General features: G+C 41.0%; 2 protein-coding genes across 13 annotated transcripts in view; one reads left to right on the plus strand and one right to left on the minus strand.

Annotated features, from left to right (window-relative positions):
- Nucleotides 1-19,756, plus strand: part of mapk10 (mitogen-activated protein kinase 10) — a 38,106-nt gene extending 18,350 nt beyond the window's left edge. For 2 of the 6 annotated variants that reach the window (XM_069170228.1, XM_069170249.1), the window contains exons 5-14: nucleotides 81-139; nucleotides 598-736; nucleotides 1,718-1,883; nucleotides 2,699-2,770; nucleotides 7,485-7,667; nucleotides 9,275-9,399; nucleotides 10,209-10,235; nucleotides 11,610-11,673; nucleotides 11,894-11,971; nucleotides 15,242-19,756. In XM_069170228.1, coding sequence (XP_069026329.1) covers nucleotides 81-139; nucleotides 598-736; nucleotides 1,718-1,883; nucleotides 2,699-2,770; nucleotides 7,485-7,667; nucleotides 9,275-9,399; nucleotides 10,209-10,235; nucleotides 11,610-11,673; nucleotides 11,894-11,971; nucleotides 15,242-15,384 — 1,056 coding nt within the window. In that variant the 3' untranslated portion in view covers nucleotides 15,385-19,756. Of the gene's footprint in view, nucleotides 1-80; nucleotides 140-597; nucleotides 737-1,717; nucleotides 1,884-2,698; nucleotides 2,771-6,343; nucleotides 6,416-7,484; nucleotides 7,668-9,274; nucleotides 9,400-10,208; nucleotides 10,236-11,609; nucleotides 11,674-11,893; nucleotides 12,002-15,236 lie in introns of all 6 variants that reach the window. The other 4 variants (XM_069170239.1, XM_069170275.1, XM_069170258.1 and 1 more) reach the window with 4 other exon arrangements.
- A 469-nt stretch (nucleotides 19,757-20,225) lies between these two features.
- The window catches only part of arhgap24 (Rho GTPase activating protein 24), a 61,517-nt gene continuing 53,748 nt past the window's right edge, over nucleotides 20,226-27,994 (minus strand). For all 7 annotated transcript variants that reach the window (XM_069170183.1, XM_069170174.1, XM_069170197.1 and 4 more), the window contains 5 exons: nucleotides 26,427-26,559; nucleotides 25,430-25,503; nucleotides 25,223-25,344; nucleotides 23,932-25,114; nucleotides 20,226-22,926 (listed from right to left, as the gene is read on the minus strand). In XM_069170183.1, coding sequence (XP_069026284.1) covers nucleotides 22,662-22,926; nucleotides 23,932-25,114; nucleotides 25,223-25,344; nucleotides 25,430-25,503; nucleotides 26,427-26,559 — 1,777 coding nt within the window. In that variant the 3' untranslated portion in view covers nucleotides 20,226-22,661. The remainder of the gene's footprint in view (nucleotides 22,927-23,931; nucleotides 25,115-25,222; nucleotides 25,345-25,429; nucleotides 25,504-26,426; nucleotides 26,560-27,994) is intronic.

Raw genomic sequence — 27,994 nt, forward strand, 5'->3', positions numbered from 1 at the left:
AACTTGTCCCTTGCTTTCATGTATTGTGTTTATTTTTTAACTCTGTATGTTGATCCTCTATGTGCTCTTCTTTCTTTCAGATTATCAGTTTATTAAATGTCTTCACACCACAGAAATCATTAGAGGAATTCCAGGATGTGTAAGTATAGCAAACCCTTCTTTGCATAATTCAATTTTCTTGAAAAATATTACCATTACATGTTTTAATTTAATTTGAAAAATTACTATGTATATGCAATAGAAAAGAATGGGGCTGAATTTATTATGTATTATGAGCACGTCATTCCTTCACACCTGCATTTGTGAGAACACAATCACTGGAGTAAAGCCAGTGAAAGTACTCTGGGTGTAATGTGAGGCTGCTGGAGGTTTCCTGTTTCAATACTGAATGATAAATGAGACTGTGTTCACTTTTCAAACAATCATCAGCCAAACAGTGCAGCAGAAGGATTCATGTGTCTTCCTGGCACATTTTTCCAGACAGAAATTAATAGAGTGGTTGAAGTTTTGAAAAGATGACTGACTCATCAAATGCCAAATGAGTCATCAGTCACTCACTGAGATGTCACTCATACATCAATTAAAACCTTTTCTCAGGTACCTAGTGATGGAGCTGATGGATGCCAACTTGTGCCAGGTGATTCAGATGGAGCTCGACCATGAGAGAATGTCCTACCTGCTCTACCAGATGCTGTGTGGTATCAAACATCTGCACTCAGCCGGCATTATTCACAGGGTAGGAGAGATCAGTCTTCTTTATTAAACTGCTGAATTTGGTTTTGAGATGTGTACTTTTAAACTTGTGGAAATATGAATTTGTAATGTAACATTAGACATAAACCACGCCCTCTTCCTTCTTCGTTATTTGAAGTCAGAGTCTGCAAACTCTGCAATGGCCATTCACCAACATGGCGTTGCACTGTGCTCACATCGGGGTAGCGTCTCATTTATTTACAGCTTGGCGAGTATCAGCGCACAACATATGGTGGTCAATGTCGATTGGTTAAAGTCTGCTTCAACAGATTCAAAATGAACCCGAGGTCTGCAACCTGCCTATCGGTATGCAAAGACTGGGAACAATCCTCAAATCGAGCGTGGCCAGGGCAGGGCACCGGTCCGAGGCGAGATGGGATCAAGGGTGTAGCATGTGTTACACCTTCACATGGAAGCTTTTCTCTGGCACGTCAACCGAAGTTAGCATATGGCCTTTTACAGCCACCCGGGGGTAACGGACAGCAGGGGTTACACTGCCCACACAAAGGGCAGTTACAACCAGGTTTTAAATTTGAATAGATTAAACAAACTAGATACAAGGCGTTAATTGATTTGTGGAGGTGGTGATAGCTGGATGTTGTTCCAGTCAGACAGAGCCAGGTTAGAGGTTTCCCAATGGTTCCAGTCTTTGTGCGAAGCCAAGCAAACAGACGTCTGGCTGTAGCCTCGCTGTGATTAATGGGCGGAGGTGAGGGTGGTGTTGATCCTCCCATTTAGCTTCCTGCCAGAAAGCATATAAATACATTTCCCTACATGTTGAACTTTTCCTTTAACTGATAATTTCTTTATATTTTATGGTAAACCCACTGACTGTCTCAGGGTGGACTTTTTTCAATCATAAATAACATCAATGAAAAATTACATTGAAAACAAGCACAAAGACTGTCAGTTGAAAAATTATCAAAAAAAGAAGTTCTTACGTTGTTCCTTGTCTCCTCTCCAGGATCTCAAACCAAGCAATATAGTGGTGAAGTCAGACTGCACCCTGAAGATCCTGGACTTTGGTCTGGCCAGGACTGCAGGCACCAGTTTCATGATGACCCCGTACGTGGTGACGCGGTACTACAGAGCCCCAGAGGTCATCCTGGGAATGGGATACAAAGAGAACGGTGAGAATTACCAGTAATTGGATGTGTATGTGCTCACATGCATCACACTCACACACCTTAAAAGGATACGAGTCATTTTATTACTTGCCTTCCTTTACAATGCGACAGTGAACTAATAGAGACTAAAATAGATGTATATAGCTGTGTTTACTAATATAGTTACATCACTAAATTACAGCAGATAACTGGAGCTATTTTTGGTATGGCTCCAAAAACGTAATTTCCTTGCAGTGGCAGCGACAGCCAATATCTCCGTGAGCTGTATGTTTTTATTTTGAAACCACTATAATTTACCGGCAGTAGAACAGACATTAGGAGCTTCTGACTCTCGTGACAAGAATTTAACTATTTGTCTTTTCATGTGCATTAATGATCAGGAAAATAATTACATAGACGCGAGAGTGTCATAACGTCAACTGTGAAACCATATCGACAATTCTGGTTGATATGGCACTTGAGTCAGAGTGAAGTGTTGGAGTTATGAGTCAATGATTAAAAGCCCCCAGAACAAGAAGACATGTGATTGAACACCAGCCGGGCTGTGACTCATTAGCCAGATTCCTCCCAAGAATGGAAACCCGTGGGCTCCGAGGCTTTGAAATCACTGCCGCTCGCAGTCTCTGCTTTTTCTCCGTTTCTGCTACCTGCGTTTCATTCTGATTTTCCTCAATGCAACAAGGTCTCTCACTAATTACTTCTCTCTACTTGAATAATCACTGTTGCCTCTGAGAGCTCACTGTGGATGACACTAACCTTTGCTTTCCCCTCTGTTCTTCTGCTCCCTCTTCGTCTCACCCTCACCTCTGTGCGTGCAGTGGATATTTGGTCGGTCGGGTGCATTATGGGAGAAATGGTGCGCCACAAAATCCTTTTCCCTGGCCGGGACTGTATCCTTGTAAACACACAGAAAGATTATCTGGTGGTATTCACTTGTTTTTATGAAAATCATAAATGAAAATGTTCTTTATTTGAAACACAACCATCCATGTTCAGTTTCAAAATAGATTTAGCCTCTTTTGAAATACGCTGGAGCGATTTTACCAATTGGTAGAGGTAAAAAAAAAATAAAAATAATAATCAGATGGTATTTTAGTTATCTTTTGCTTTAATCATTTTACATTTCTTGGTCACACCTGATTCGCAGACACCGGGCCCGATGTTTGCTGTATGTTACTGAGGTGAACTTAACTGCTCTCACGACTGGCTAGCTTTATAACACACATTTGTACCAACTCTTTTAACACTTTTCATATAACCTACAGTAACATCATGAGCTTTATTTAGTCTCATATATTCTAGAAAGAGTGTGCTATTTGGAGTGTTTCTACAGCGCTGCCTGGTGAGCTCTCTTGCGGTGTCAGGGGGTCTAATTGCATCGACTTCTTTCAGTGGGGTGCGTTTGGATAAATATTCCCCGTGCTGTGTTAGCGCACATGTGTGCACATGTGAAGTACATCTTTGCCATCTATGAGTCAGACATTGTTATTAAGCATTCAGGAATGAATAATTAATATGTTCCCTTTGCGCATCTGTTAATAGCAGCTTAGTTGAACTCTTTTGGCAGTGAAGAAAGTCAAAGGTCAAAATTCTAATCTGTTGGCATGTTAGTGATTCATTTTTTTAAAAATGAAAAAAATAATGCTATTGGTAAATAAATATTAAAACTAGGATGATGCAAATCATTTTCTATGTTGAAGGATAAGCCTTGTGGTAAATAGAACGATGTTTTTAAGTAAATCCCACAGAAAAAAAACAACAACATCTAGCTGTTGTGATACTCATGCCACATCCGCAGCTGAAAATAGTTTCCCATATTTATTTCCTGTTTGAGTAAAAGTACAGCGACCAGCTCCAAAGAAAATGAAAGTATATATGTGGTCTATTTCAGAGGATTTTTTTTTTTTGTGTCCCGCAGGAACAAAAATCATCTTGAAGCTAAGTGCCAGAGATAGGGTGTTGAAGTCGGAGCGTAGGCAGCGCAAATGTGATTCTGCAGTTATTTAATTGCGGCTGGTGTTCAGATCCAGTGAACCTCTTGAAATCTGAACCATCAAAGTCTGTGGCTGTAAAAACTCCGCACCCTGTCGATGATTAAACGCAGCGCTCTGTTGGTACCTCTCACAAGTCACTTCCTTTTCTCCCGGCTTGAAAACACACCGATAGTCAGAAAACTATCGGCGTCGTAAAGGCCAGAAGGAAATAAAAGTAAGAAGAAAACGGCACACATGATGCACAGTGGCAGCATCCATCTACATTACACTGCAGTTCTTGACCTTCTGCACATAAATCGAGATCACACGCGTCACGCTGCATGCTGGGAACCTAACAGATTGTTGGTTGTTGTCAATAATAGTCATATAGAATATCGCAGGCCTCATCCTTTAAACAATGATTTTTAAGTTGTTTTAGAGGCAGATAAATGGTGAGAAACACAAGACCATTGGGTGTGCAGGTGTTTGTGATAACACTCAACTCTCTGCAGCCTCTGAAAGATTAATGCTCTGGAAAACCAGAAAACCCTGCAATGAGCTCAGCAATATCTCTCCCCTTCTGTCTCTGCACTCACAACCACCTGAAATTCTTATCATCCAACACTCCATTCTTTCTAACCCGAGATCAATGAAGTGTATTCAAGCACACTTTTGTTCATCTTCGGCTCATAGATCAGCTCCGGAATGGCACCCTGTTGTGGCTAATCTTAATGGGCTTCATAGACTTTTTCGACCCGAAGTATTGACCTCGCTAAAGTTATCTCCACATTCCTGAGTGGCTGTCAGATGATGATATAGAATCCGTCTGCACAGACAGGTCACAGCGCACCGGTTGTTCCATGATGGATTAGTACAGCAGCGTGTTGAATAAGTGGTTATGGAGTGATGGGGGAGGGAATGAAGGTGTACTGTAGTGTGGTAGGTCGACTGGTCAAATTCACAGGGACGGTATGTGATGCATTTTGTCATGACTATGAATAGCTTATTATAGGAATGTATCAAAGCTTGTTAGCGTTTTGGTTTTCTGGGAGTGTAAATGATTTATTTTAATATTGCAGCAACTGTTATCATGCTGTTCGGGTAACTCCTTGGTCTTTCTGTAATTTAAATCTGGCTGAAGCAACATGCTTGAGTTTTAAAATGGCTTTCTAAGGAAGAGCTGTTAGTCCTCTAGTTTTAATGAGATCAGTGTGAATCTAACTAGTGTGAAAATGGAGAAAGTCAAAAATATTTGTACTCTTTGATCGACCAAAGCAGAGGGTTTTTTTTTTCCATGTTTTCTCAGTCCTATATTCCCCAGCTCTATATAGCGCATAAACGGGAACCTGAAAGAAACTCAGTATTGGCTCAATATTTCATGGGCTACTGTGGGTTGGGCTTGAACATGTTAACGCCGACGAATGGCCCTATTTGGAAAAAAGTCAATAAAAGGAATCTAGCAATAGAAGAAAAATGAAAGCCATCGGGAGAGCATGACCTTGTAAAAGCTCATCAAATAAACTGTCACAAAACTCAAAACTAACTGACTTGTTCGTGTTAACGCACTATTGCTATAGTGTTAAGGCCTTCTGCTAACCTCGTAGTCACCAAATGAGCTAATGTCGTCGTGCTATGCATAACAGATTGTTCACAAATGAAACAAGAAAATAAAATGAATGTATTATACTAGTGTTAATGTTAGTTTATATTTTGAGGCAACTGCCAGCAGCATAATATCTCTGACTGGGAAATACAAACTGGAGGTTGATGTGTTTCTCACTCAAGTGCTGCGGATTACAGTTTCAATTAAATGACATGAAGGCAGCATTGGGGCATCTTTGGCTCCGATATTGTGACATGTGATATTGTATTTCTGACTATGTGGCCGAGGTTCAGTTACAGGAGGGAAAACTAATTCTACAGATTTTACTGGATACTCAGAGACATATTTACCAAGTAACAAGAGATAAATGAACGATTAACACATTAAACATCTACAATCTATATATTTTTTTTATAACAAGTACAACAAACATATATAACAAATGTGTCAAATTAAAATCTGAAATCCATGTCACTGTGACAGGCCTTGCTCCTGATGAACCTACAGATATACAGCAGCTTATGGTGTGTTCCAGCTCATTGTTTAGTCGTTTGGCTCTCATGGCATTGTTTTTGATGACAATGGGGAACCATTTTATTGCTAAAAAAGGATTAAGCCAGTTTAAACTCACTGCCCAGCACCAAACAGCACACAGATAATAATAATAATAATAATAATACATTTGATTTTTATAGCGCTTTTCAAAGACACTTTACAGGTTAAAATGATCAAAACACTTACCGACCATGTGGTGACAATTTAGCAGCTTAAAAAGTCACATATTTGGTATAAAACAGAACTGACAGAGAGTGAATGTTGAATTTAAATACATCGTGGGCACAAACATGACAACATGCGTGTGCCTGTATGTGTTTGTGTGACCCCAGTGGACATGTGGTCAGTCGGCTGCATCTTTGGAGAGGTGATAAGAGGGACAGTGCTGTTCCCTGGGACAGACCGTATCCTTCCGACCTTCTGCCACTTCCTCACTCTGTTTTACAAGTAAACCCGAACACAGCAGGAACCCTGCAGCATTTTGTTGAGAGCAACCGTGTTTAGGTGCATGATGCCCGTTTATATGAAGCGAATAACTCCAAACACAAAACAGCATCACGCTTTTACGACAATGACACGCTGAGGAGAAACACCTCAAGCCATCCGAGTGAATCCAACTACTTGCTAAAGAGCCATGAATAAGAGCCTTAGTGGATGAGAAAAAAAACAAAAAAAAAACTGTCTCACTGAGCGCTGGGTGGATCATAGCCAATCTGCAGTGGAGACAAAACGGAGGAAGTGTGACGCGTTCCAGCAAAATAAAGTAATGGGGATCTGTGGCGGCCCTGGCATCTCGCTGCCTCTACTGGCACTCTGTGTGAGAACTTGGGGAGGGAGGGGGTCATTCGGAGGGTGCGGAGGGGTAAGAAAGAAAATATTTGTCTTTAAGGGGGTGGTAAAATGCAGGCTGACACTCCACGAGTCTATCTGCACACACAGTCAGCTACATGCACATTTTACATGTTTAACAAAAGCTCATATTGTCAGCAGGAGGTGCGTCATCAGCTCTGTGCTTCTGTGACCCACTTCCTATTTTCAACAATGGTTACACAGTCAAAAAAAGAATTCACTAAACTTCTAAATTAGTTAAAAAAAAAAAAAAAGAAGCTGTTAATATAATTTGTGAGAAGCTGATTTGACGAGAGTGTTGATGGGATGCTTATTGAGGTCAGTCAGTTTTCTTGTTTCTAACAGATGCTTCTTTTACCGTTGAGTGCTTTTTGCAATGCAAATAACAAACTTCTTTAATTATTTTTGTTCAATTCATATGGGATTACTACTTCCATTACTGTTAATGCACCCCCCCCCCCAAAAAAACCCAAAACAAAACAAAACAAAAAACAAACAAACTGTCTTTAGATGCAAAATGAAATCTATGACATCGTATGCGGGTAGAAGCGGAGCAGGCATCGAGGCCTACAGGATGCGACATATTCCAGGTGTGTTTCCCTTAATCCTGACCTGCCACACCAGACATCGACCAGTGGAACAAGGTGATCGAGCAGCTGGGCACCCCTTCACCAGATTTCATGAAAAAGCTTCAACCCACAGTGAGGAACTACGTCGAGAACCGGCCAAAGTACGCGGGCCTCACCTTTCCCAAGCTCTTCCCCGACTGCCTTTTCCCCGCCGACTCCGAGCACAACAAACTCAAAGGTGAGATGCAGTTCTACACAGCGAACACGTAAACGTGCTGTGTTTTGTATCCGAGCCGCACTCTGTGAGCCGTCCTGAAATCAAACCAGTTTTTTTTTTATTATTATTTTTTATGCAGTGTTAAACCAAGACATCATTTTTTTTTCTTCTTCTTCTCTGTCTCACCTGAGAGGTGAAGAAGTAGAAAATCCTTCCAGTGAGATACAACTAAATATATATTTCCTGTTACATCAACTCCAACATCAAAGCTGTTGGCTGGTGAAGATTCTACCTGAATCCTTTTGGTGTTCCGGCTGCTTCCTGCTGGAGTGACGGTGTTAAAGGAAACGCACCCATGGGTGAGGGAGAGGGAGAGGGACGGTGTGAGGAAGCGTTGAAGTGCTGCTGTTTTGTGCGTTTTGTACTGTGACAGGTCGGAAGTGACTCAGACGTGAGAGAGACATCCTTCAGGCTTTGGTTATTTTGAACCGTAGAGGAAAGGAAGCGGCAGATAGGGATTTGAGGACCGGTGGAAGGAGAGCGATACGGGAGTTATTTTATGGATTTACCATGTTTTTTTTCTTATTGATGTGTTGACTACAGCGGGTTGCACACGGCTCATCTGTCTTTCTCTGTTCTCAGTTCAGTTTCTGCTGTAGAGCTATTTATAGTGAAGGTCAGGATGTGTAGGAGAGCGATGGCGTGTGCTTTAAGGGTTCTCGATTTCACATCAGTCCAGGAGGGCCGGAGGGAAGACGCAGTGGCCGGCCGGCTGATGCTGACTGCTCTTCTGTTTGTGGATGCCAGATGTTTCACAGAATACAGTTCATCCTGCATACTGAGCTACATTTAGAAACATGCCGGTGGGAGATCATTCCTCAGATCATACACATTAATTCAGACCAAGCTGACACGATCAGCCGAATTTTTACATCAACAGTAGATATGTGGGACAAACCAGAATATTAATGAGGACATCAAAATGAGGAGAAATTTGGATGGTTCATGAAGTATTTAAGAATTTCGAGAAATGCCTTTTAAGCTAAATTTGATATTCAATATTTGATCATTACTGATCTGCGGATTTCTGGATTTTCTGGCTTCACCTGGCAGAGTTTGCACTGTGCCGCATTTCTGCGTACTTTTTGAAGGAGTCTCTTCATGTTTCTGCTGTTTGTACCGCAGCGTCCGACCTCACAGAGACACGTGTTTTACAGAGGCCTGGTAGTAACGTGTTCCTCCTCTAATTCTTTTGTTGCTTAATGAAAGTTGGCAAACAGCTTTTCGGTGCACTGCTGCCACCTGGTGAAAGTAAGATGTTACTGATCTATGTAACTGTACTACATGCTTGTATATATTGTAGCTCTTACACAAATGATTTATAGTGACACATGGTTAAAATAAAACCACAACGCTCTGCACAACTGTTGTTGTTATCTGCTATCAGTCACAAGTTTCTGTGAAATTATAGTTTCCTTTGACAAACTGCTGCTGCCATGTCTTGTTCTCTCTCCTCTCTTTCTGTTCCAGATTTCCCTTTTGCATATTTTAGTGGCATAAAAGAACATTTTCTTGCCTCATAAAATCTGAACTAGATGTTGTTTGTTGGTTGATGTTTCAAACCACAGCTAGCCAGGCCAGAGACCTGCTGTCCAAGATGCTGATCATCGACCCCGCTAAACGGATATCAGTGGACGAGGCCTTACAGCACCCCTACATCAACGTGTGGTACGATCCAGCTGAGGTGGAGGCGGTGAGTAGGCCTTTGGCAGAGCTGTGTATTGATTACTGTCCCGTGCTCAGTCCTGTCTCCCCGTGTTTGAACGGTCAGCACTGTTTATTTTGTATTTAATGATGACTCCCCTCATTTCATTATTTAAAAAGACAAACGCAATCATAGTGAATTAAGACATGAATATCAATTTTTAAACCAGTTTATTCAGCAAATGCTGAGCTGCATTTATGATTGATTTATGATTTTTGTTCACATCTCATTTTCATTTATCTCTCACACAGTTTTATTCATTAGTCTACAACTGAAATGTGTTTAAATTCAGTAAAACAACGCAGAGTTTTTGCTTGGAAATCTTGCTGCTACATTGTAAAACAGTGACTTAGTGCATCGTTCTGTCTTGTAATGTAAGACTGGTGGTGTTTCTGGTTTAACCGGTGAAGCCTAACGTCTTCATCGGTGCCTCATTAGTACGAGGTGACAGTGAGATTGGGAAAAAGCCATCTGCAGCTCAGTAAAGTTGTACAGATACCACTTCTACTCGCAGCAATAGACTAATGAGTGCATGAGCAGCTGATAAATGTCAGTGTTACTGCGTGAAATATCCGGCTGGTTAATAGTAGCATTTTACATACACCTCCATTGTAGTTATTACCAATTTTTTTTTTAGCAGATTTCATGACTGTCCACTTGTTTGTCCACTAGTTGTTGGTTTTAATGATGCTATTGTTGTTAGAGTTGATGCAGTATGTATAATATGGCTGTGAATGGCATTTCAACACATTTTCTGCTGTTTTCCCCTTCTCTAATGTCATCTCATGCTGATGAAGGCCAGAGATCTCATCCAAATATCCATGGTAAATAACAACCGCCCTACATCGAAGAGAACAATTGAATGATACTTTTTTTTTTTACTTTAAAGAGTATAAATGAAATGAAATACATTTGGACACACTTGACTCAGTGCTGTCAATCCTTGATGATTCCTTCCTGGCATGTTTGAAGATATATTGAAGTGAAAATGACAATTTGCATCTCCTCCCTCAATGAAAAAAGAAAATCCAGAATTGGGGGAAATATTTTTCAGTTGAAAAGTTTTACCGCTGCATACGAGATGTCTCCTACATGACCGAAGAAGCTTTCAAATTTCCATACTTCTACAAGTTTCCTATTGGACCAGGATTGACTCCTAAACTAGTTGTAATGTGACCTCGAAGTCACATTTCAGAGGAGCTCAGAGAAACTTTCAGCCTCTTTTAGTCTCAAACTCTGCACATACATGATTCTGTATAACTGGGGGATATAACAGGGATTTTAGTCGTGATAGTGATAATAATAATAATAATAAAAAAAAGGTCATAATAGATGTGTATTAGGGAATTAGAATATAAGGCTTTAAAACAACAGGACCGAGTTATGTGTGTCTGTGCAAATCCCCAAAACTGCACGCAAACCATCTCAGAGAAGTGCATCCGCTGTATTAAAAAATTAATTTGATAAACCCCTCACTTCCACAACATTATGGATTGTTGGTCTGTCCTGCTGTGGCTGCTCAATGCTTACGAGTAACGCTTCCTCCAAGGTCATATCGCTGAGGTTTATGGGTGGTCCTGTCACCTGCAGTGATGGAGAGGGGAGAATTATGGTGTCAGGAGTCTGGGGCAGGATCACGATGAACGGGTGATAAGAAGGGCTGAATGGTTGCCAGACAGCATATTTGTGTTCTGTCAGATGAAACGAAAATCCTACGTGTGAAGGACAAAGGCACTTTAGCTGGACAAGCCAACAGATATGTTGTTACAAAGATCTGAAATATGTTGTGTGATGAAATGTGATGCAGAGAGCAAACTATGTATTCATATTGAACTTTGTGGAAATCAATCACCACTGTAAAAGATTATGGGTAAATAAATCACTGTTTACTTTAATTCGTCTACATTTTATATTTTCTTCATCGTCCACACGCAGGCGGCATGTTCTTTTTGTACATACATGTTAAAACTGTCCTGGCAGTCTGATGTGTTTTTCATGTTCAAATACATGCCCATATTTCTTCTTTTTTATTAATTCATCAACAATTAAATGTTGACAATTTTGACGCATCGTTAACCAAATCTGGTGTCTGGTAGATTTTTGAGTTTGGATGTCCACCTGGAGATGCTGCTGATTGGACCGGTAGCTGGATTGTTACTAAAATGCAGCGTGCTTTCTTTGTACTCTCTCGCCTTTAGCCTCCACCTCAGATCTACGACAAGCAGCTGGATGAAAGAGAACACTCCATTGATGAATGGAAAGGTATGAATCGCTTATTTAAATTACGGAATCGGGAAATCACCAAAAGTAAAAGATCTGGCAGTTTTAGAAGAACCTGTACATTGTTTGTGGTGTTACGGCTCGTTTAACAGTCTGTATTTGTTGTTGTTTTATGTTCAACTTCCCCGGTTTGTTCAGTAATTAAAGGTCATTTAAATGTCAATGTCTTTTTTACTGACTTTTCTCTTCTGTGCCTTGGCAGAACTAATCTACAAAGAGGTGATGAACTTTGAGGAGAGAACGAAGAATGGCGTAGTGAAGGGACAACCTTCACCTTCAGGTACTCTCAGTGCATAACCCTAATCGCTCTGTAAGTGAATTTACTATAACCTTACTGGAGTTCCCCCTTGTAAATAGATAAACCCATTGTGCTGTTGACCATGTGTCTCCGTCCCCTGCATCTCCAGTTAAATGTTGTGTAGTGTCATTTTGTGCCAAGTGTATTTATAAAAATGACATTATAAGACAGCTAATCAGTAACTGCTAAACTTGAATATTTTAAAGAATATTTAATAGCAAATGTTGTGTGCACTCTTTTATGTGTATGTGTTTATATGTATAACATATCATGACTTAAGGTTTGGGTTCTTTAGGGTCCACCACAGGAAATATCAGCACGACATTTCATATGGTTCCTCTCTCAACAGGACTGCACACTAAAAAATACTGACAGTTTATATTGTATTTAATTATAAACAATTAGAACATAATTTTTTTGTTACAATGCAAGTGCTGTTCTCATGATGTGCCACGGAGGGGCAGTATGGAGTCACGTTAGCACACTGACCAGGCCGGCCTGCCTGCACTGTGATCCTTGTGAAACACGCTTATTGCAAGAGACAGCAGCATCTGCTGATCAGGAGAGGAAACTGCCGCATCCGAAATACCTTCAAATGATCTCATTTATGCAAAAACAAACCCTCCTCCTGCAAACCCATAAGGCCTCTGCCTCATTTAGCTGGGCCAAAAACAAGCAACACAAATTTATAGTTCAAACAACATGTAAACTATGCTGTCCTCCTTTCTGCATTTCTACAAGCTAAAATATTACAAAGGAAGAATGTGTTCAGAATTAATTTCACCCATAAAGCAACACATTTTTTTTTTCCATCTGTTTTTTTTTTTTTTTCACCCTCCCTCTTTTGCTCAATCTCTTGAAAATTCACGACACCATCCTTCCTCTTCTTTCCATCCACTAATTAACCGAACGGCCCGGCCTATAATGTCAAGCGCTGAATAAATCAGACGCAGTGCAGGAGCTGCAGACAGCAGCGTTTTACCGCAGCGGGGAATCAGAAGAGCCGAGAGCACACGTGATGCCTCACTCAGAACCAGTGTGTGTGTGTGTGTGTGTGTGTGTGTGTGTGTGTGTGTGTGTGTGTGTGTGTGTGTGTGTGTGTGTGTGTGTGTGTGTGTGTGTGTGTGTGTTGAGATTATAACATTAATAGAGATTTTACCAGGCCACCCCTACAGTATTTATCGGTGTGAGACAGTGTATAATATCTATAATATTATTAACACATTCATAATCTTTGCACTATAGCCCACATGAGCTTTTTGTATCTCTGAAAATATATATTAAAAAAATGGTTCCCAGAGTGTGGAAGATTACCGTGAGGGAATATAATATAACTTTTGGTAGTAGTTATGAATTATTGTTTCCCCTCTGTGGATTAGTGTTAGGATGGAAAGTTAGAAATTAATCTTCCACTTTATAAATCAGTTTTTGGTTTTTTTAGATTTACAGTTGTACTCCACTCGCTTTGGGAACTCGTAACAGTTATTTCTGATGTATTTAAGTCAACATCCAAGTGCAGCAACTGCTGGAACTGATGCCAGCTATTAATTTTGTTCTCGGTTTTATTTTGGGTCAGCTGAAGTGCCTCACCAGCCTCCATTAAGCAATTAACTCTCCCACAGGAAACAGACAGAAACAGCAGATTCACGATGTGCCTACACTTTACATGTCCGCTGCACAAATCAGCGTGTTGGGACCGTTTCCGCCGTCCACTTTGTTCTGAAATCTTGTTTTTATGGCCGACAAAGCAGAAGAGTGCTTCATAAAGGTGTGTGATTGGGAGGCTGGTAAATTCTTCACCGCTTGCTGAGAGACGGGAGAGGAAAGTAAGCTTTTATAAAGAGCTGCTGAACTGAGTTTGCTGTAAAGAGGTGTGCAGCACACCTTCAGGTCAATTGGCAATCTCATGGCAATCCCATACCAAAACCACAGACAATATTTACAGATGCGTAGAAGAAAACGCACGACAGGAGGCGATGACCCGTTAAATTAAAAAATGCACTCTGCAGATTAATCATGGCGGGTTGGTCTGAACACAATTATCACGTAAATTATAATTTTAATGTTCAGGAGTGTTTTCGAAATCTTGAAATCCTGTGAAAGGAGGTCATATTGAGCAGAAACCTGCAGTCGGCAATGATAGCGAGCTGACCGGTAACACAAAGGCCTCTAATAATATGGACCAGCATCTACATTGCAGATGAAGGTCTGAGAGTGTATAAAAATGACAACATGTCCAATAATTTGTTTTTGCGCTGAAGTCTCGTTTGGTCACGCGAGACTTTGTGTGAGATCTTACGTTCCGGGAAGCACCTGAAATTGTTTATTATAAACGCGAAATGTGTGGTACTGCTTTTTGACTTAATTGCCTGGTGTGCGTACTGCTATGGTCAAAATATTGAAATTAAATCTGCCGTTATGTAAGTGGTCTTTCACGTTTTTAAAACCCGTTTACATTATTTTGCACCAGGCTTTACGCACATTTATAGCCTCGCACATTTGGCCCACATTTAGCTCCTAAGAGGATAGATTTAAATTTTATTTAATGCATTTCTTATATCATTCATTGCATCATTAGCATCAAAATGCTATATTAAGACTTTGCTGCTTCTGTCCTGATTTACTTTAACTTTACTTTAGAGGAAACTAAGCATCCTTTGCTCCTCCGTAACTCAAACACTGATTCAGTGTTAATGGGGAAAAAAAGCAGCTGAGCAGATTGAATTCGGAGTTTCTTAATGAAGTCTCCAAAAGTTTACTGCTGACTGTGTCCAGCTTTGATTTCAAAAGATCAATGAAATAAAATTGAATTGCAATTTGAAAGATTTTCAAACAAATTAACTTGACTTCTCACAGTATAATACAAAATAAGCAAGACTTGTATAAAGACATAAGTCCTAATAATGAAGGAGTCTACAATGAAATGCACAAATCATCAAATAGCCCCTTGGCGGCATGTAAATGTTTCTAACATCCCCTTTATGACCTGCTGAAACCCTGCAGCCTTTAATGAGCTTTCCTGTGGAACCCACTGGACCCAAACCTTATTTACCTTTGTCTCATATAGAAACACTGTGATTGTGGCGTCTCACAGTTGTTGTTCGTGTTGTTGATGTCTATATTCAGCATTGGTCTAACTGTACCCTCTGCGTGCACTTGCAAAATATCTCCTTTGGCTGTATTTCTGCTGCTGTCTTTGCAAGGACTCTTTTACGTTGTAACCCCCTGCTGCTGTTGATTCCCTTAGCACAGGTGCAGCCGTGAACAGCAGCGAGAGCCTCCCTCCCTCCTCCTCCATCAACGACATCTCCTCCATGTCCACCGACCAGACCCTGGCCTCAGACACTGACAGCAGTCTGGAGACCTCTGCAGGACCCTTGGGGTGTTGCAGGTGACTAGCCGCCTGCCTGCGTAACCCCATGTTCTTCAGAAGGTGAAGAACCCAACTGAAATGACCCGACTGAAAATACACAACAACAAAAAAGAGAAAAGATCAAAATGAATATATTAAGAACAAAAACATGTGTCATGGAAACACAATCTGAAATGATGAAATCTAAAGCCTGTGCATTGTCATTCAAAAACAGCAGTGGTATTTAAAATGAAGTAAATGAGCTGAGGTATATGTTAATGATCTTCTAGTTGCTTTGCTTATATTACCCCACATATCTTGTATATGGCATCCAAACAAAAATGACCAAGTGCTTAGACTTGCATCTCCTGTAAAGTGCATATTGGCTGGCTGCTGGTCTCCCAATTCCTTACAAACTCATATATGCTCCGATCATTGTGGCAAGGTGAGCTGCCATTTTGCTCATCGCTACTGCTCAACACAGACTTCCTTCTCCTTTCTCCCCTTTCCTTGTTCAACTCTTATTTAATAACACTGCTGTATTTTAACCTCAAGGCTTTTGTCTGAGACCCCCCCCCTCCCCCCTCCCCCTCCTCTCCCCTCCTCCCCCCACACACACTCGACACAATCCCAAATGTAAGGTTGCCTGATTTGTGTGTTTTTATGTGGTAATTCTGCAGGGATATGTAAGCTGCTCTCACCCAGAGCGGCGCTCCCTCTGCTACTTGTAAATATTGTAATTCTGTACAGCTGAAGGGCAGACAGAGTGGGACTGACGGCCAGTACACTAGGAGTTTTTTTTCTGACTAAGCGCACCTTGCCACATCACCGCTTTCCACCTCAGTTGCCCCTGCCTATCGCTGTAGTCCTGCATGGTTAGATTTAAACAATGCTAATCTCACTGTATGCTAAAATGAGTCTGTATAGAGACTTTTGTTTATATACGATGTAAACTAACTCAACTCCAGACAAAAGGGGGATGGAGGGGGAGGAGGGTGAGGGGGGTCTGGTCACAGTAAGACATGTGAGTGTGTATGTGTGAGTGTGTGAGTGTGTGTGTTGGTGAACAACAGGCAGGCCATGAGTAACCGTCAGGGCTGAGTTCAGGACTTATAAAGGGTCAGTACACGCAGAAATAAATGATTTTGATTGTACTCAGACTTCATAAGATTCCCCTTAAAGAAGTCTGATTTGTGTGTAATGTCCCTTTTATTTCCCCTGGCAGCGTGTGAGCGGTCCCTCCACCGCCCCACGGGCCGACCCACAGCCCTGCATGTCATTGTGTACCATTAACCCCACATAGGCACAGGAGGTGGATCTGTTTCACTGTGGCGTCGCCACACAGAGACGATACGTATTTATTTATTTGAAACACAGAACACTTCGAGAACGAGACGCAGGTGATACAGTTGAGAGTTTAAAGGCTGGTGATGAGTGTTAACCTCGTAGCAATGACTTATTCTTCTTAACTTAGATAATATGCATCATTTCACCACACACCACCCAGATATTACATAAAACTAGACCGAGTCCCCCATCAGTTATGTTCCATGATTTCTTAGCCGGACGATTTTACTTACTGATTTATTTATTTTGATAGATGGAATCTGAATATGGCAAGTGCCTTTTGGAATGAAGCATTGCAGGTGCAGAAATGATATTATTTTTGGTATTTTTTTCCTCTGCTTCTTCTCGTTCTGCCTTAAAACTGTGTGAGTCCCCATGAGCCACCAAGTTTGGTGGAAACTTTGAACAAAACATTGTTTTCCTCAAATTGTTTGGCTCAAGGAAAAAAAAAAAAAAAATCCACTGCTTATGCTTGTTTTCTGCCATTTCACATTTTGATTTAGTTTTACTTCTTATCTATGACTTAAAACAGAATCAGCCTACAAAACATAGTGTGACCAGATTTTTTTCCTACGGGGCCACTTGCACATGTAATACTTAGCATATACTTAGAGGCATAATTTGCATTGAAGTTTGCGATGGCTTGGCAGTTGGACCGGCGCTGTCCAGTCCAGGAGTTTAGGTCACGTCTAACTATCAACTGTGCACACTCATTGATTTTAAATTAAAGAAAGAGGCACTGTATGTTTGGCAGACTGGAACAAGAGGAAAACAAAAGGCAAAACCTACGTTGCTCCATGTCTATTTCATATTTTAATCACCCATAACAACAATTTCAGCTGCAAGTTGTGAATATACAATGGTAGACTGCGATTAAGGTGTTACTTTGGCTTTTTTTTTTTATGCCTCATAAAATGCACTCCTATTAGAAACCAAGCAGGTGGCCTATAAGTTGTGTGTACTTGATATATTCTTAGTTATGAAGCAAGAAAGAATGAAATTCTCATTATTTTTGGTTTCCACTGCCATATTTTATGTTTTCATGCAGGTTTGGTGGGTTTAAAGGCAAAGGGAGCATCGATGCAGGTTTAAGAAGCTATACGCTAAGCTTAATTTAATAAATTATTTTCACTCTAAATAATTCAGCGGGTGGATGTATGGTACACTGGGAACTCTGAGCTGTATTTCTGTGAACAAATCAGATAGTTCCCTATTTTGGGTGTTTGCATAATGAGCTGGATAGCCTGTTATCACATACAACATATAAAAATAAAGTTTCTTGGGAAACTATATTCCTAGGGGCTCATACGTTCACTGGTTAAGAAAATATTTGTTTCTTACCCTGTCATTCGATGGTATAACTAAATCTCTGTAACCTCAAGTTGAGCTGCTGATTGTCTTTTTGCATGCAGTTGAACCACCCTGTGTCTGTACATACAAACTCTCATAGTTCCCCCCCAAAAATGATCGACATAACTTCAAGAAGCTACTTCGTTAACACTCTTTCTGCCAGTGGCTTCGTGTACAGTGAACCACACGCAGACTAACAGTACCTTCACAGAGCTAAGAGGGTAACTGAGGTTGGCGTCTCCAGAATAAGCTACGTCTAGCTTGGCTTTTTGTTCAGGGTCTGACCAGGGCAATCTCTCAAAACAGGGTGCAACTTTTAAATTCTTTATGTTTTGAAAATATTCAGATGAACTTCTCACAAAGGGGGTCCAGTGTTTAAGTCGGCTCCTACACCACAAATAAACACAGTACTGTACTTGCAGTTTTTTTCTACAGGGCATTAACCACCCCAACGCATTCTTCTTTCTGTATCTTTACATGTTCTGGTCACATGAGTACAAATACTGACACATATTAATGTTTTTTTTTTCTTCTTCTTCTTCTTCTTCTGAATGTGAACTGTTGATCTTTTTTTTTTTTTATAAGATCCATCCAGACAAATCTATTGTGATAAAAGGTGCTTTTGGTTCCGGTTAATGCGCCTGAAGTCGAAGGTTCTAACATAGAAACAGCTGGTTGTCAGCACTGAATGTAGAAATGAATGGATTCACAATTACGCATGTCATTGCTTCTCTGCTCATCAGTGTGTGTGTGTGCGTGTGGTTGTGTGTGTGTGTGTGTATGTGATTTTAAATTAACCAGCATTCAACACAAACTCTGTAAGGTTGAAGCGGAAGGTGTGCTCTGACATCTGGATGAATTATTTACGTAATTTTCTTTCAAAACAAGATCATGACTTTTGTATGACTGCTTTTAAGAACACTGATGGAGAGTGAGCACAGTTGTGTGTTTGGAAGTAGTTTATGTGTGTATTCATGTTTAGTCACATTAACCACTGAATTTAAAATGCGTCAACTGTCAATCCTGCTCCTAATTTTTTGTCAAGAGGGACCCAAAATGGATTCAGGATGAGTAAAATTAATGTTTTTATTTGTAATCTGAAGAGGACTAACTCATCATTCAGCCATAATATTATTGCCAATATGACTAAATGATTACATGGCCACAAGTTAGGATGGATCTTGTACTCGGCTGTGCCAACTTTAAAATCTTTGGACTCAGTACTGGTGATCTCCAATTTATTGATTTTCACCTCATTCTTTCGAGTTATATTGTAAATAATAACAATCCAACAATGCAATAAACACTTTATTGCACTCAGACAGGGAAGCAAGCTACTACAAGGGTCAGGTGATGCTAAAATGTTTTAAATGTGGAACTCTACAATGGTGAAACCCTGTATAGCTCATCTGAATCAGGTGATGTTGTTCTTCAGTTCTTTTACGATTCCTTCTCTCTTTGTTTCTTTTACTCCGTGCTGTTTTAACGATTCATTCTTTTTGACATTGTCAGGTTGAAAAAAAAAAAAATTGTATCTGTTTCACGCTGATCTCAAAGCTTCAGGCTATAGCGTTTCAAGTAAAGTCAAAACAAATGCAAAAGAAAAAGAAAAAAAATTACTGAAAGCTGTTACTGTAAACACAACATTTTAAAGGAACTGTGTATGTAAAAATAGTATATGTATGTGATTGAAAATAAACAAAACCTTTGATCTTGGACATTGAGGACCTTTTTTCTTTTACCTGGAGCGACTGACTGTTCCATATGTCGGATTAACAGGCGCCGTATAATCGACAGAAACCATCTGTTCAGTCTGTCACAGTCCAACCTACACAGACTATAATCCAGTTTCAGGCACTTTAAGATGTGCTCAATTTAAAGGCAGGTGTCCATGAACAAGTTGTGAGCCTGAATGACTAACACATGTAACCTGATGGTGCAGGAAGAAAGCCAGCGGACTGACGCTTGCGGCTGATAAACTGTACATCATGAGATGATAGTTTTTCTACACCTTTTGTACTGTTAGCTTCCTCCTCTGGTTACACAGTGGGGAAGGTGGCAGATCACTGGGCAGGACTAATTTTAGGCAATCTTACAATATTAGGCTAGATTAGGCAAAACGCATATTTCTGTGTGGTTGATTCATCAAGTAACATTTCCTGTTACTTTTGCAGAAAAAATATAACATTATACCATCAGTTTCCACTTTATTAAGGATACCTGTACAATTTAATGCAATACAGCTTTCTGTCATAGTTTATTTTACAGTATGATGTGTATAAAGTTTTGAGGTCAAAGTTAGTGAGTGTTATATTGGACTGGATTACATTCAGAGGTGTTTCTAATGTTTATCTAGCTGAGAACCAACAAAATGATAAACACCTCTGAATATAATGTAGTTCTTTACAATACCACATGTAGCTACGACCTCAGTCACAAACATATGAATGAATTTAAACATTTCTTACAGTGCTGACCAAAATCTTTGACTAAATGAGATTTTATTGGAATAGTCAATTGTTTATTTATCACATGCCAAATGTTAAAAGCTCCCACGGTATCCACAATAAAATACGCTGCAAACACTTATGATGCTTCTCTACAACTAACATTATTCTAAATTGAATATTGAGTGTTAGTCAGACAACACTGATGTTTTTGAGCTCTGATCAACAATTAAAAAAAAAAAAATCAAAAAGAAAAATAATCATCAAACGTCTTCCATTCATACATTGTGTGACTAAATTCTGTATCTTTTACAAATACGTCAAATACATAACAGTTGGACCCGTTAAAGACACACTCAAAAGTAAAACAACAAATGACACTCACATTAAAATGCGTCTTTATTTGTATTGTTTTTAAAGTTCCTTTGTGTATCAAGTATCATGTCTTGAAAATATTCCACTATCCCAGTCCTCTCCTTCTTGCCCCTTCTGTCCATAATCTGCTCTTTTGTGTGATATTCACAGAACGTGGTGACACTGTCAGCTTGGCTTAAGCCTATTATTTCCCGGTGAAGGGTGCAAAAATGAGAAGCGCAGGCTCCCCTCCCTCTCTCGGGTTGTTCAGGCACTTTTTTTTTTTTCACCCATGTGCACATTCCAGATGTCCTGCAATGACCAGCAGCAGGTTTAAACGGGACCTGATCTCCAGAGGAAAAGCAGCCAGCAGCAGGCCTGTGCACACGTGCACACACACAAACTTCTTTGGACAGAAGTCCTCTCAGACGCCTCCTGTTTTGTACCCATTAGCTAATTTTTTTTTGTAGACATTTGGTTTAAGGCTACATAAATACACTTCATCAATATTCAGTCACTTTACAGACATTCAGGTATTGTATGGCGACCCCCTCGTGGACTCATGCACCATCATGCACACCGCTCACCAGCCGGGCTGTTAATGTCCTCAGTGTTGACCAACTTGATGCTCCAGACCTCTAACTTCTTCACAGTTATGACTAACTCACAGCTCTGTGTTGGGACTCTTTAGCTGTAACTTTTTATTCTGTGCCAAATTTAAATGAAAATGTGTCAGGTGGTTAAATTCTCCGAGGGAGTATTAAAACTGGCATCTCGTAAAGACTACAAACTGTAATTCCCAGGATGACTTACGATAACACTTCATGAATTTGTCACCTGAAATTACTTTTTATCTGGGATTTATGCCAATGCCCCATTGTGCAAGTCTTAAAATGCATTTTTTACTGGCTACAAAACATTCTTCAATTATTATCGACTTAATACGTACCATATCCATCTGCATATCAGTCAAACCACAGTGCAGACTAACGAGTAGGGTCTACTATTACCTATAAAATATTTACAGTACAGGATCTTTTTTTTTTTTGGTCATGGGTAAATGTAACAGCACAGAAGCACGGGCACATACACAGCATACACTCCCATTTATATGGTACACACACATTGACTGACGGGACATTCAGTACCAAGACTAAACAAACATAGAAGTGCAAGAAAAAAAAAATCTTAATATAAAATATCACACATTGATAACTTTGCTTAAATATCAGATAAACATTTAAGTATCACGTACATTTCTCTTTACAAACATATGACTGTTGCATTGTTTCCCTCTATGTACACGAGCAGATACCGAATTACATCCAACACCAACACAGTGTTTTTTTGCCAGATGTTAAATTGAATAAAAACGGGTTTGGGATGGTCTTTTCTGCATTTTCAGCTCCAGAGTTGGTATTGTTATTTTGTATTTTCACTGGAGCTCACACAAAATGGTCGTAGTACCGTATGTTATCATTGACTGTGGTGTACTGTCCCTTTATTCCACTCCCCAGTCGTGTGATTGAGCACCAAAGGAGGCTTGAGAGTGTCCATTAACTGTTTAAATAATGCTATATACAGATAATGTCTGTCTGGCATCACTCCAGGTGATGTCTTCGTTTGTACAGGTGGCTCACATTAGCCCGATACCTCCCATTTCTTAAATTAAAACATGCCGTTAACCTCTGCAACGTAATTTCCCAGTTTACCGCCTTCAATCAGCAGCCAAACCCTGTTTGGAGTCCCTGTAATGTTCACATCATGTAATAAACCATTTCCAGTCTTCCCTGGCATCTCAGCCCACTTCCTCAGCCGTCCCTCACTGTATCCAGATGGAGTTGTTGCGGTCTGGTCGGCGGGGGTCGGAGGCTGTGGTGCTGCCAGTTGCAGTGAGGTCACTAAACGTGGAGAAAAACTGCTCCATCTCTTTCTGTAACATCTGGTTTCGCCGCTCGGCATCGTCCTTGGCACGCTCAGCGTTGCGCAGCTTGATCTCGGACATGGTGTACTTCTTCCTCTCTTGGTCCAGCTCCTCGTGGAGGTTCACCATCTCCGTCTCCAGCTCCAGGTTACGCTGCTCCAAGCTGAGAACGAGGTTTTACACAGGATTAGGAGAGGGGAGAGTAGTGTCTGTCGTGAACAGAACAGGGCTGATCTGAGAGCACAAAGGAACGGGGTCACAGCTGCAGTTCATTTCAATTTAACTAATGAACTAAATGAATTACATGCAGCAGCTTAAATTACTGTTGGGAATCTTCGGATGTTGTAAAATACACTTAATGTTTTTTTTTGTTGCGAGTTAGCCTCTTAACATTAAAACTGCAGGCGGGAACAAACTGTTATTCAGGTTGTCTTCAAAGGTCACAAAATGTGTCTAGAAGGAGCCAGTGGCACCAGCGTCTTGACTAAGTGAAGTTTAACACATTACTAAATTAAAATACCACTATTTAGAAACAATATACGATTAACAAAACAGACATCTCAACATATGTGTGCAATAAAACCAATACCATACCTTTTTAAGCGAAGATATATTTAGTTTGTACCTCTAAAACTGTCATTTTCAGACGTTATGCCAGCCATAGGTGTTGTCTAGCAAGCAATTTATACATTACTCGAGTCTTCAGCTTTCGTTTAACATTACCTTGAAACTAGCTAGAAGTTTCTAAGAACTTGCGAAGGACAAACTTAAATATCATTTGTTGTATTTTGCAAAAATTCCGGAGAATTAGTGGTTTAACAGGTGTTATGTGCTGGAAGACTTCCTGGGCTGAAGTCAGTGTGCCATTTTTTTTTTTTGGCAATATCTTTCCTAAAGCATTTGGCAAGCAAGTATTCAACACAAGGCTGTACTCAAAATATTTGCTCACCTCAAATACAAATGAGATCACATGTTGATATTGACCTCACGGAGACACAGTGTGTGTATTTATTTATATTCTTGTGATAGAACGATAATGATGTACTGAAGAGATAAGTCACTGCTGGCCAGCTGGTAAACGTTTTACTGTGTGTCAATGCTTGTAGTGGTTAATGCCTTTCAATTATCATAAAAAAACAAACTACAAAACACAGCTTTCCCCATGTACCTTTTTATCCTGGCCTCATACTCAGTCTTCTGCTTGTGCATCTCCTGTTTAAGACTGGCCACCAGACTATGTAGAGCACTGTGGCTGCCAGGTCCATTACCAACAGTGAAACTGTCACTATTATCACTACTGCTGGTGCCACGGCTGCTCCTCCCCGCTCCATCTCCACTTCCCTCTCTGTTGCTGTTTCTGCCCTCTCCCTCGGCTCCTCCTCCTCCGGATTGGGGAGGCCGGTTATCCGGAGCTGGTCCGTCCAGGTCTTCGTAGTGGCCTCCGTAGAAGTCCTGCTCGGGGCAGGTGGTGGTGGAGGAGCGACAGGACGTGGAGTTGTCAGGAAGAGAGATTTCACAGGAGGACGTGGACCAGGTGGCGCTGTCCACGCTCTGCTTGTCCTCACAGCTGGTGTTCAAACACGTGTTGGCGATCTGGCTCTGCTGCTGCAGGTTCTGATGGTTTAAATGGACATTATCGTACGTGGACAGACGATTCTGATTGGTCGTCTGCTCCCCGTTGGAGAAGTCACGCGTCTTGCTGGTCTCCCGTAGCATGACACAGCCGTTCGGTACCCACAGACCATTGCGTCCGTTCAGACTCCCCGTGACGTCAGTGCCAGAGATGCCCATGCGCACACCTCCGGTCCCGTTCCCTGAAGTGCCGCCTCCGCTCGTCACGCCGCTGGTGCCCATTTTTGTGCCTGAGCCTTTGAGCGCCCCACTACGACGCATTGGTAAACTCCCCCCCCCCGTCAGAGTCTGGTTCTTCTCTAGATTGAGATCTGCGGAGGGTGAGGAGCTGAAGGAGCCGTTTGTAACAATCCCACTGCCTTTACTGAAGGCCGGGTTCTTTTTTACAGTCAGCGGTGGACTGCGGGTGACGTCGAAGCGTCCCGTGACACCGTTACGGGGGCTCGCCGACCGCGGGGAGCCGCTGCTGTCTACGTGCTGGCGGTGAGAAGGAGACTCGGGGGTTTCCCAAACACACTGCTGCACCACCTGCGTGTTGTTGTTCTCGGCGTTCTGGCATACTGTGATGGCGGAGGTAGTTGTGGCGGCTTGTCGTCGAGGCAGTTGGATGTTGTTGTTGTTGACGAGCTCGAGGCCCGTGGGGCTGTCTTCATCTCGGGGGAAAAGCACATCGTGGCGGCCAATCAGAACGGCCATGAGCTGCTGGACCAGAACAGTGCCTGACAACACGAGACAAGACATTATGATCTTTACTTTTAAACCATTATTTATTTCAGATAAGCACGGCATTAATATTAAAAAAAAGAAGACATGTATTGAACACTGACCTTCCATAATTGCTACTGGATCCTCAATTTTTGGCCTCAAGATATTTGGCCCAAAGACTGTGGCCAAGTTCTGGACGCTCATTTTATTCACTCCTGAATATGATTGCACTTCATCAAGAAATCTGTGGAGAAGAAAAATATGATCTTTTCATTGTTCGGTAATGGTCACAATTTGAAATTGTATCCACTTTAACTATCAATCGATACCTGCAGATGTACTTGAGGAGGTTGTAGTTCACTGGGGGTAGATTTTCCACGAGCCCTTTCAACTCCTTCATACCCTGCAGACAATGGACGCTTTTTAGGTAACGCAAGTTCAATAAACCTGCATGCATCAAGTCCTAGAATCCGATAGCTGATGGGAACTGCAAGAAGACCACGCTTTGAGAAAGAACAAACCACAAATGTCTGTGAAAATAACCCAACGGACACACACATACTATAAATAGAATATATAATCATGGGTTGCACTGATTTGAGCAACATGTTTTGCACACATCATGCCCATTAAAAGCTTTTTATGTGAGCAATGATTTACTGATTAAAATAATTTATTATTTTTCATACAAAAACAATGAGTACTAACTTATTGTTGTTGAGAAATGGGTAAAAAGTTTTGTATTAATGAGAGGATTTTAATTACCACTCTAAGAGTCCAGGTCCATTGCTATTTTACTTTTTACTCATTTGGAAATTTTGCAAATAAAATACCCTCCTTAACTTTATACAATTGAGCATATCAATTGGAATTGGAAGCTGTACAGTCTGCACGAGAACATATTTCTGGATTTACAAACACAAACACACTCATGCACATACATACACATAGAAGCCATGAACTTGGCTCCTAAAATAATAATGAGTGGAAAGATATTTTGGACACAGAGGTACAAAAAAGACAGAGCCCCCTGCTGCTGACTGAGCCTTATAGTGTGAGAAAAATCCTATTTAGATGTTAGAAGTCAAGACAAGCACAACACAGTCATTGTGCAAGAAACAGCAGAGCAGAGCGCGGATGACTGGGCGGCCAGAGACCAGATTTAACGGCACAGAACAAGACTTATGTGAGGGACTCCCAGTGCTGACATCTGATGATATATAAATTGGACCTGAAAAAAATCTTTATGTATTGGAGTTAAGTGTGTGAAAGGCAATTTGTCGGTAGGTATAAGTAAAAAGAAAGTCATCATATCCTCTTACTCACCATTTCATCATCTTTGCTGAGGAGTTTGGTGCAGGCCAAGAAGTCGTCATACTTTTGGAAGGGGATGACGGGCTCGGGCAGCTCTCTGAGGTACAGCTTCAGTAGAGAGGCGACTGTATGCACGTCCGTGTTGCTGTTCAGACCAGACACACGTAGAAATGGAGCAAAGTTGAGGTCATAATATATTAGGACAAACACAAAGAACCATGAAACCTCCGGCAGGAACAGCACCGTAGAATATGGGTGAAATGAGAAGATAATGTAATTACCATAAGTGACATAAACCACAGAAAAGTTTGATATGCTTATTATGGTCTTTATATAATCTGTTAAGCATCTCCAGAGCTCACTAATTGACACGTTATATTTGATCTGTTTAGTGTTTTACAAAAACAGAAATGCATAATGTCAATCCACCATTTAAGTGGAGTTATGTTTACAGTCTTTGTGTTATAAGCCAAACTGACTGGCACCAAGCTGCAGTCTTAAATCTAACAGGCACTAAATCATCTGTGTATACAACTGACATCACTGACAACCACTTTACAGTTAATGGAAGTGGTGTAGTAATTTGAAAATTATGAGTTTTTCACAGGCTCACTGGTCTGAGATCATGTAAGTATTGAGTCAAAATCAAACTGAAGTTACTTAATTTTGGCCTTTTAATGTTGTTAAAATCACTCAAAGACCTGATTATCCTCCCGGTGGTTCATTCATACACCAATGGAAAGCGCCCAAAAAATTTGCATTTTTTTTTTTTTTCTTTCTTTTCCCACCGAGATTTGTTGTAATGTGGAATCAAAACACCCTCAAGGGTTTGAAATGAGCTATCTACAGTAGTGCAGGGTGCACTAAAGAGCTGTATGTGCCAAACCAAACCCAGAAAATATGACAAAAGCAATACAAAGGCAGACATGTAGAAAAATATTTAGCACTAGAGGGGGAGTAACAGGAACACTGGGGCTTAGATGATCTGCCAAAAGGCAAGAGGATTTCCACTGCAGGCTTAGAGGCAGTAATGAGCCAACAAGAGGCAGCTGGTGAAGCTGGCAGGAGGTTACAAGTGCTAATGAGGGAATCAACAAGGTGAGGACAGTGAGGACCCAAAATGGGACACGAGTAGGAGCAGAGGAGGGTCTAGCCACCACACAGGAGAGCAGACGTGCGTCATTGTGCAGCTGACATAATGGTGGCACTTCTGGGTGTGAATTTGTACCCCGTGTTTCTAGGAAGTGGTGGGATGTTGATGTATAGCCTGGATCCCGACAGCCAGGTTTTATTGATGCTCGTCAGATTAGATGGTGGGAGTGGTGGATGGAGTTATAGAGAGAGGAAGAAGATACAGGGATGAGTGAAGGGAGGGGGTGTTATTCCATCAGTCATGTATTTTCTTTGTCAGCCAGAGTTACGGATGAAACCTGTCGCATTAAAAAACAGCATCTGGTCTCTTGGTACAGCCACCTCCACGGCACATAATACGAAGGCAGACTGTAACCTCGGTTAGGATGCCGGCTGAATTTTAAAAAGGTTGAGAGCTTGTTCTGTTCTGCAGACACATTCGTTCATCT

This window comes from Embiotoca jacksoni, unplaced genomic scaffold, assembly GCF_022577435.1.
Source record: "Embiotoca jacksoni isolate LCO1_2020_lvr unplaced genomic scaffold, fEmbJac1.0.p SCAF_10, whole genome shotgun sequence".
NCBI classification, from domain to species: domain Eukaryota; kingdom Metazoa; phylum Chordata; class Actinopteri; family Embiotocidae; genus Embiotoca; species Embiotoca jacksoni.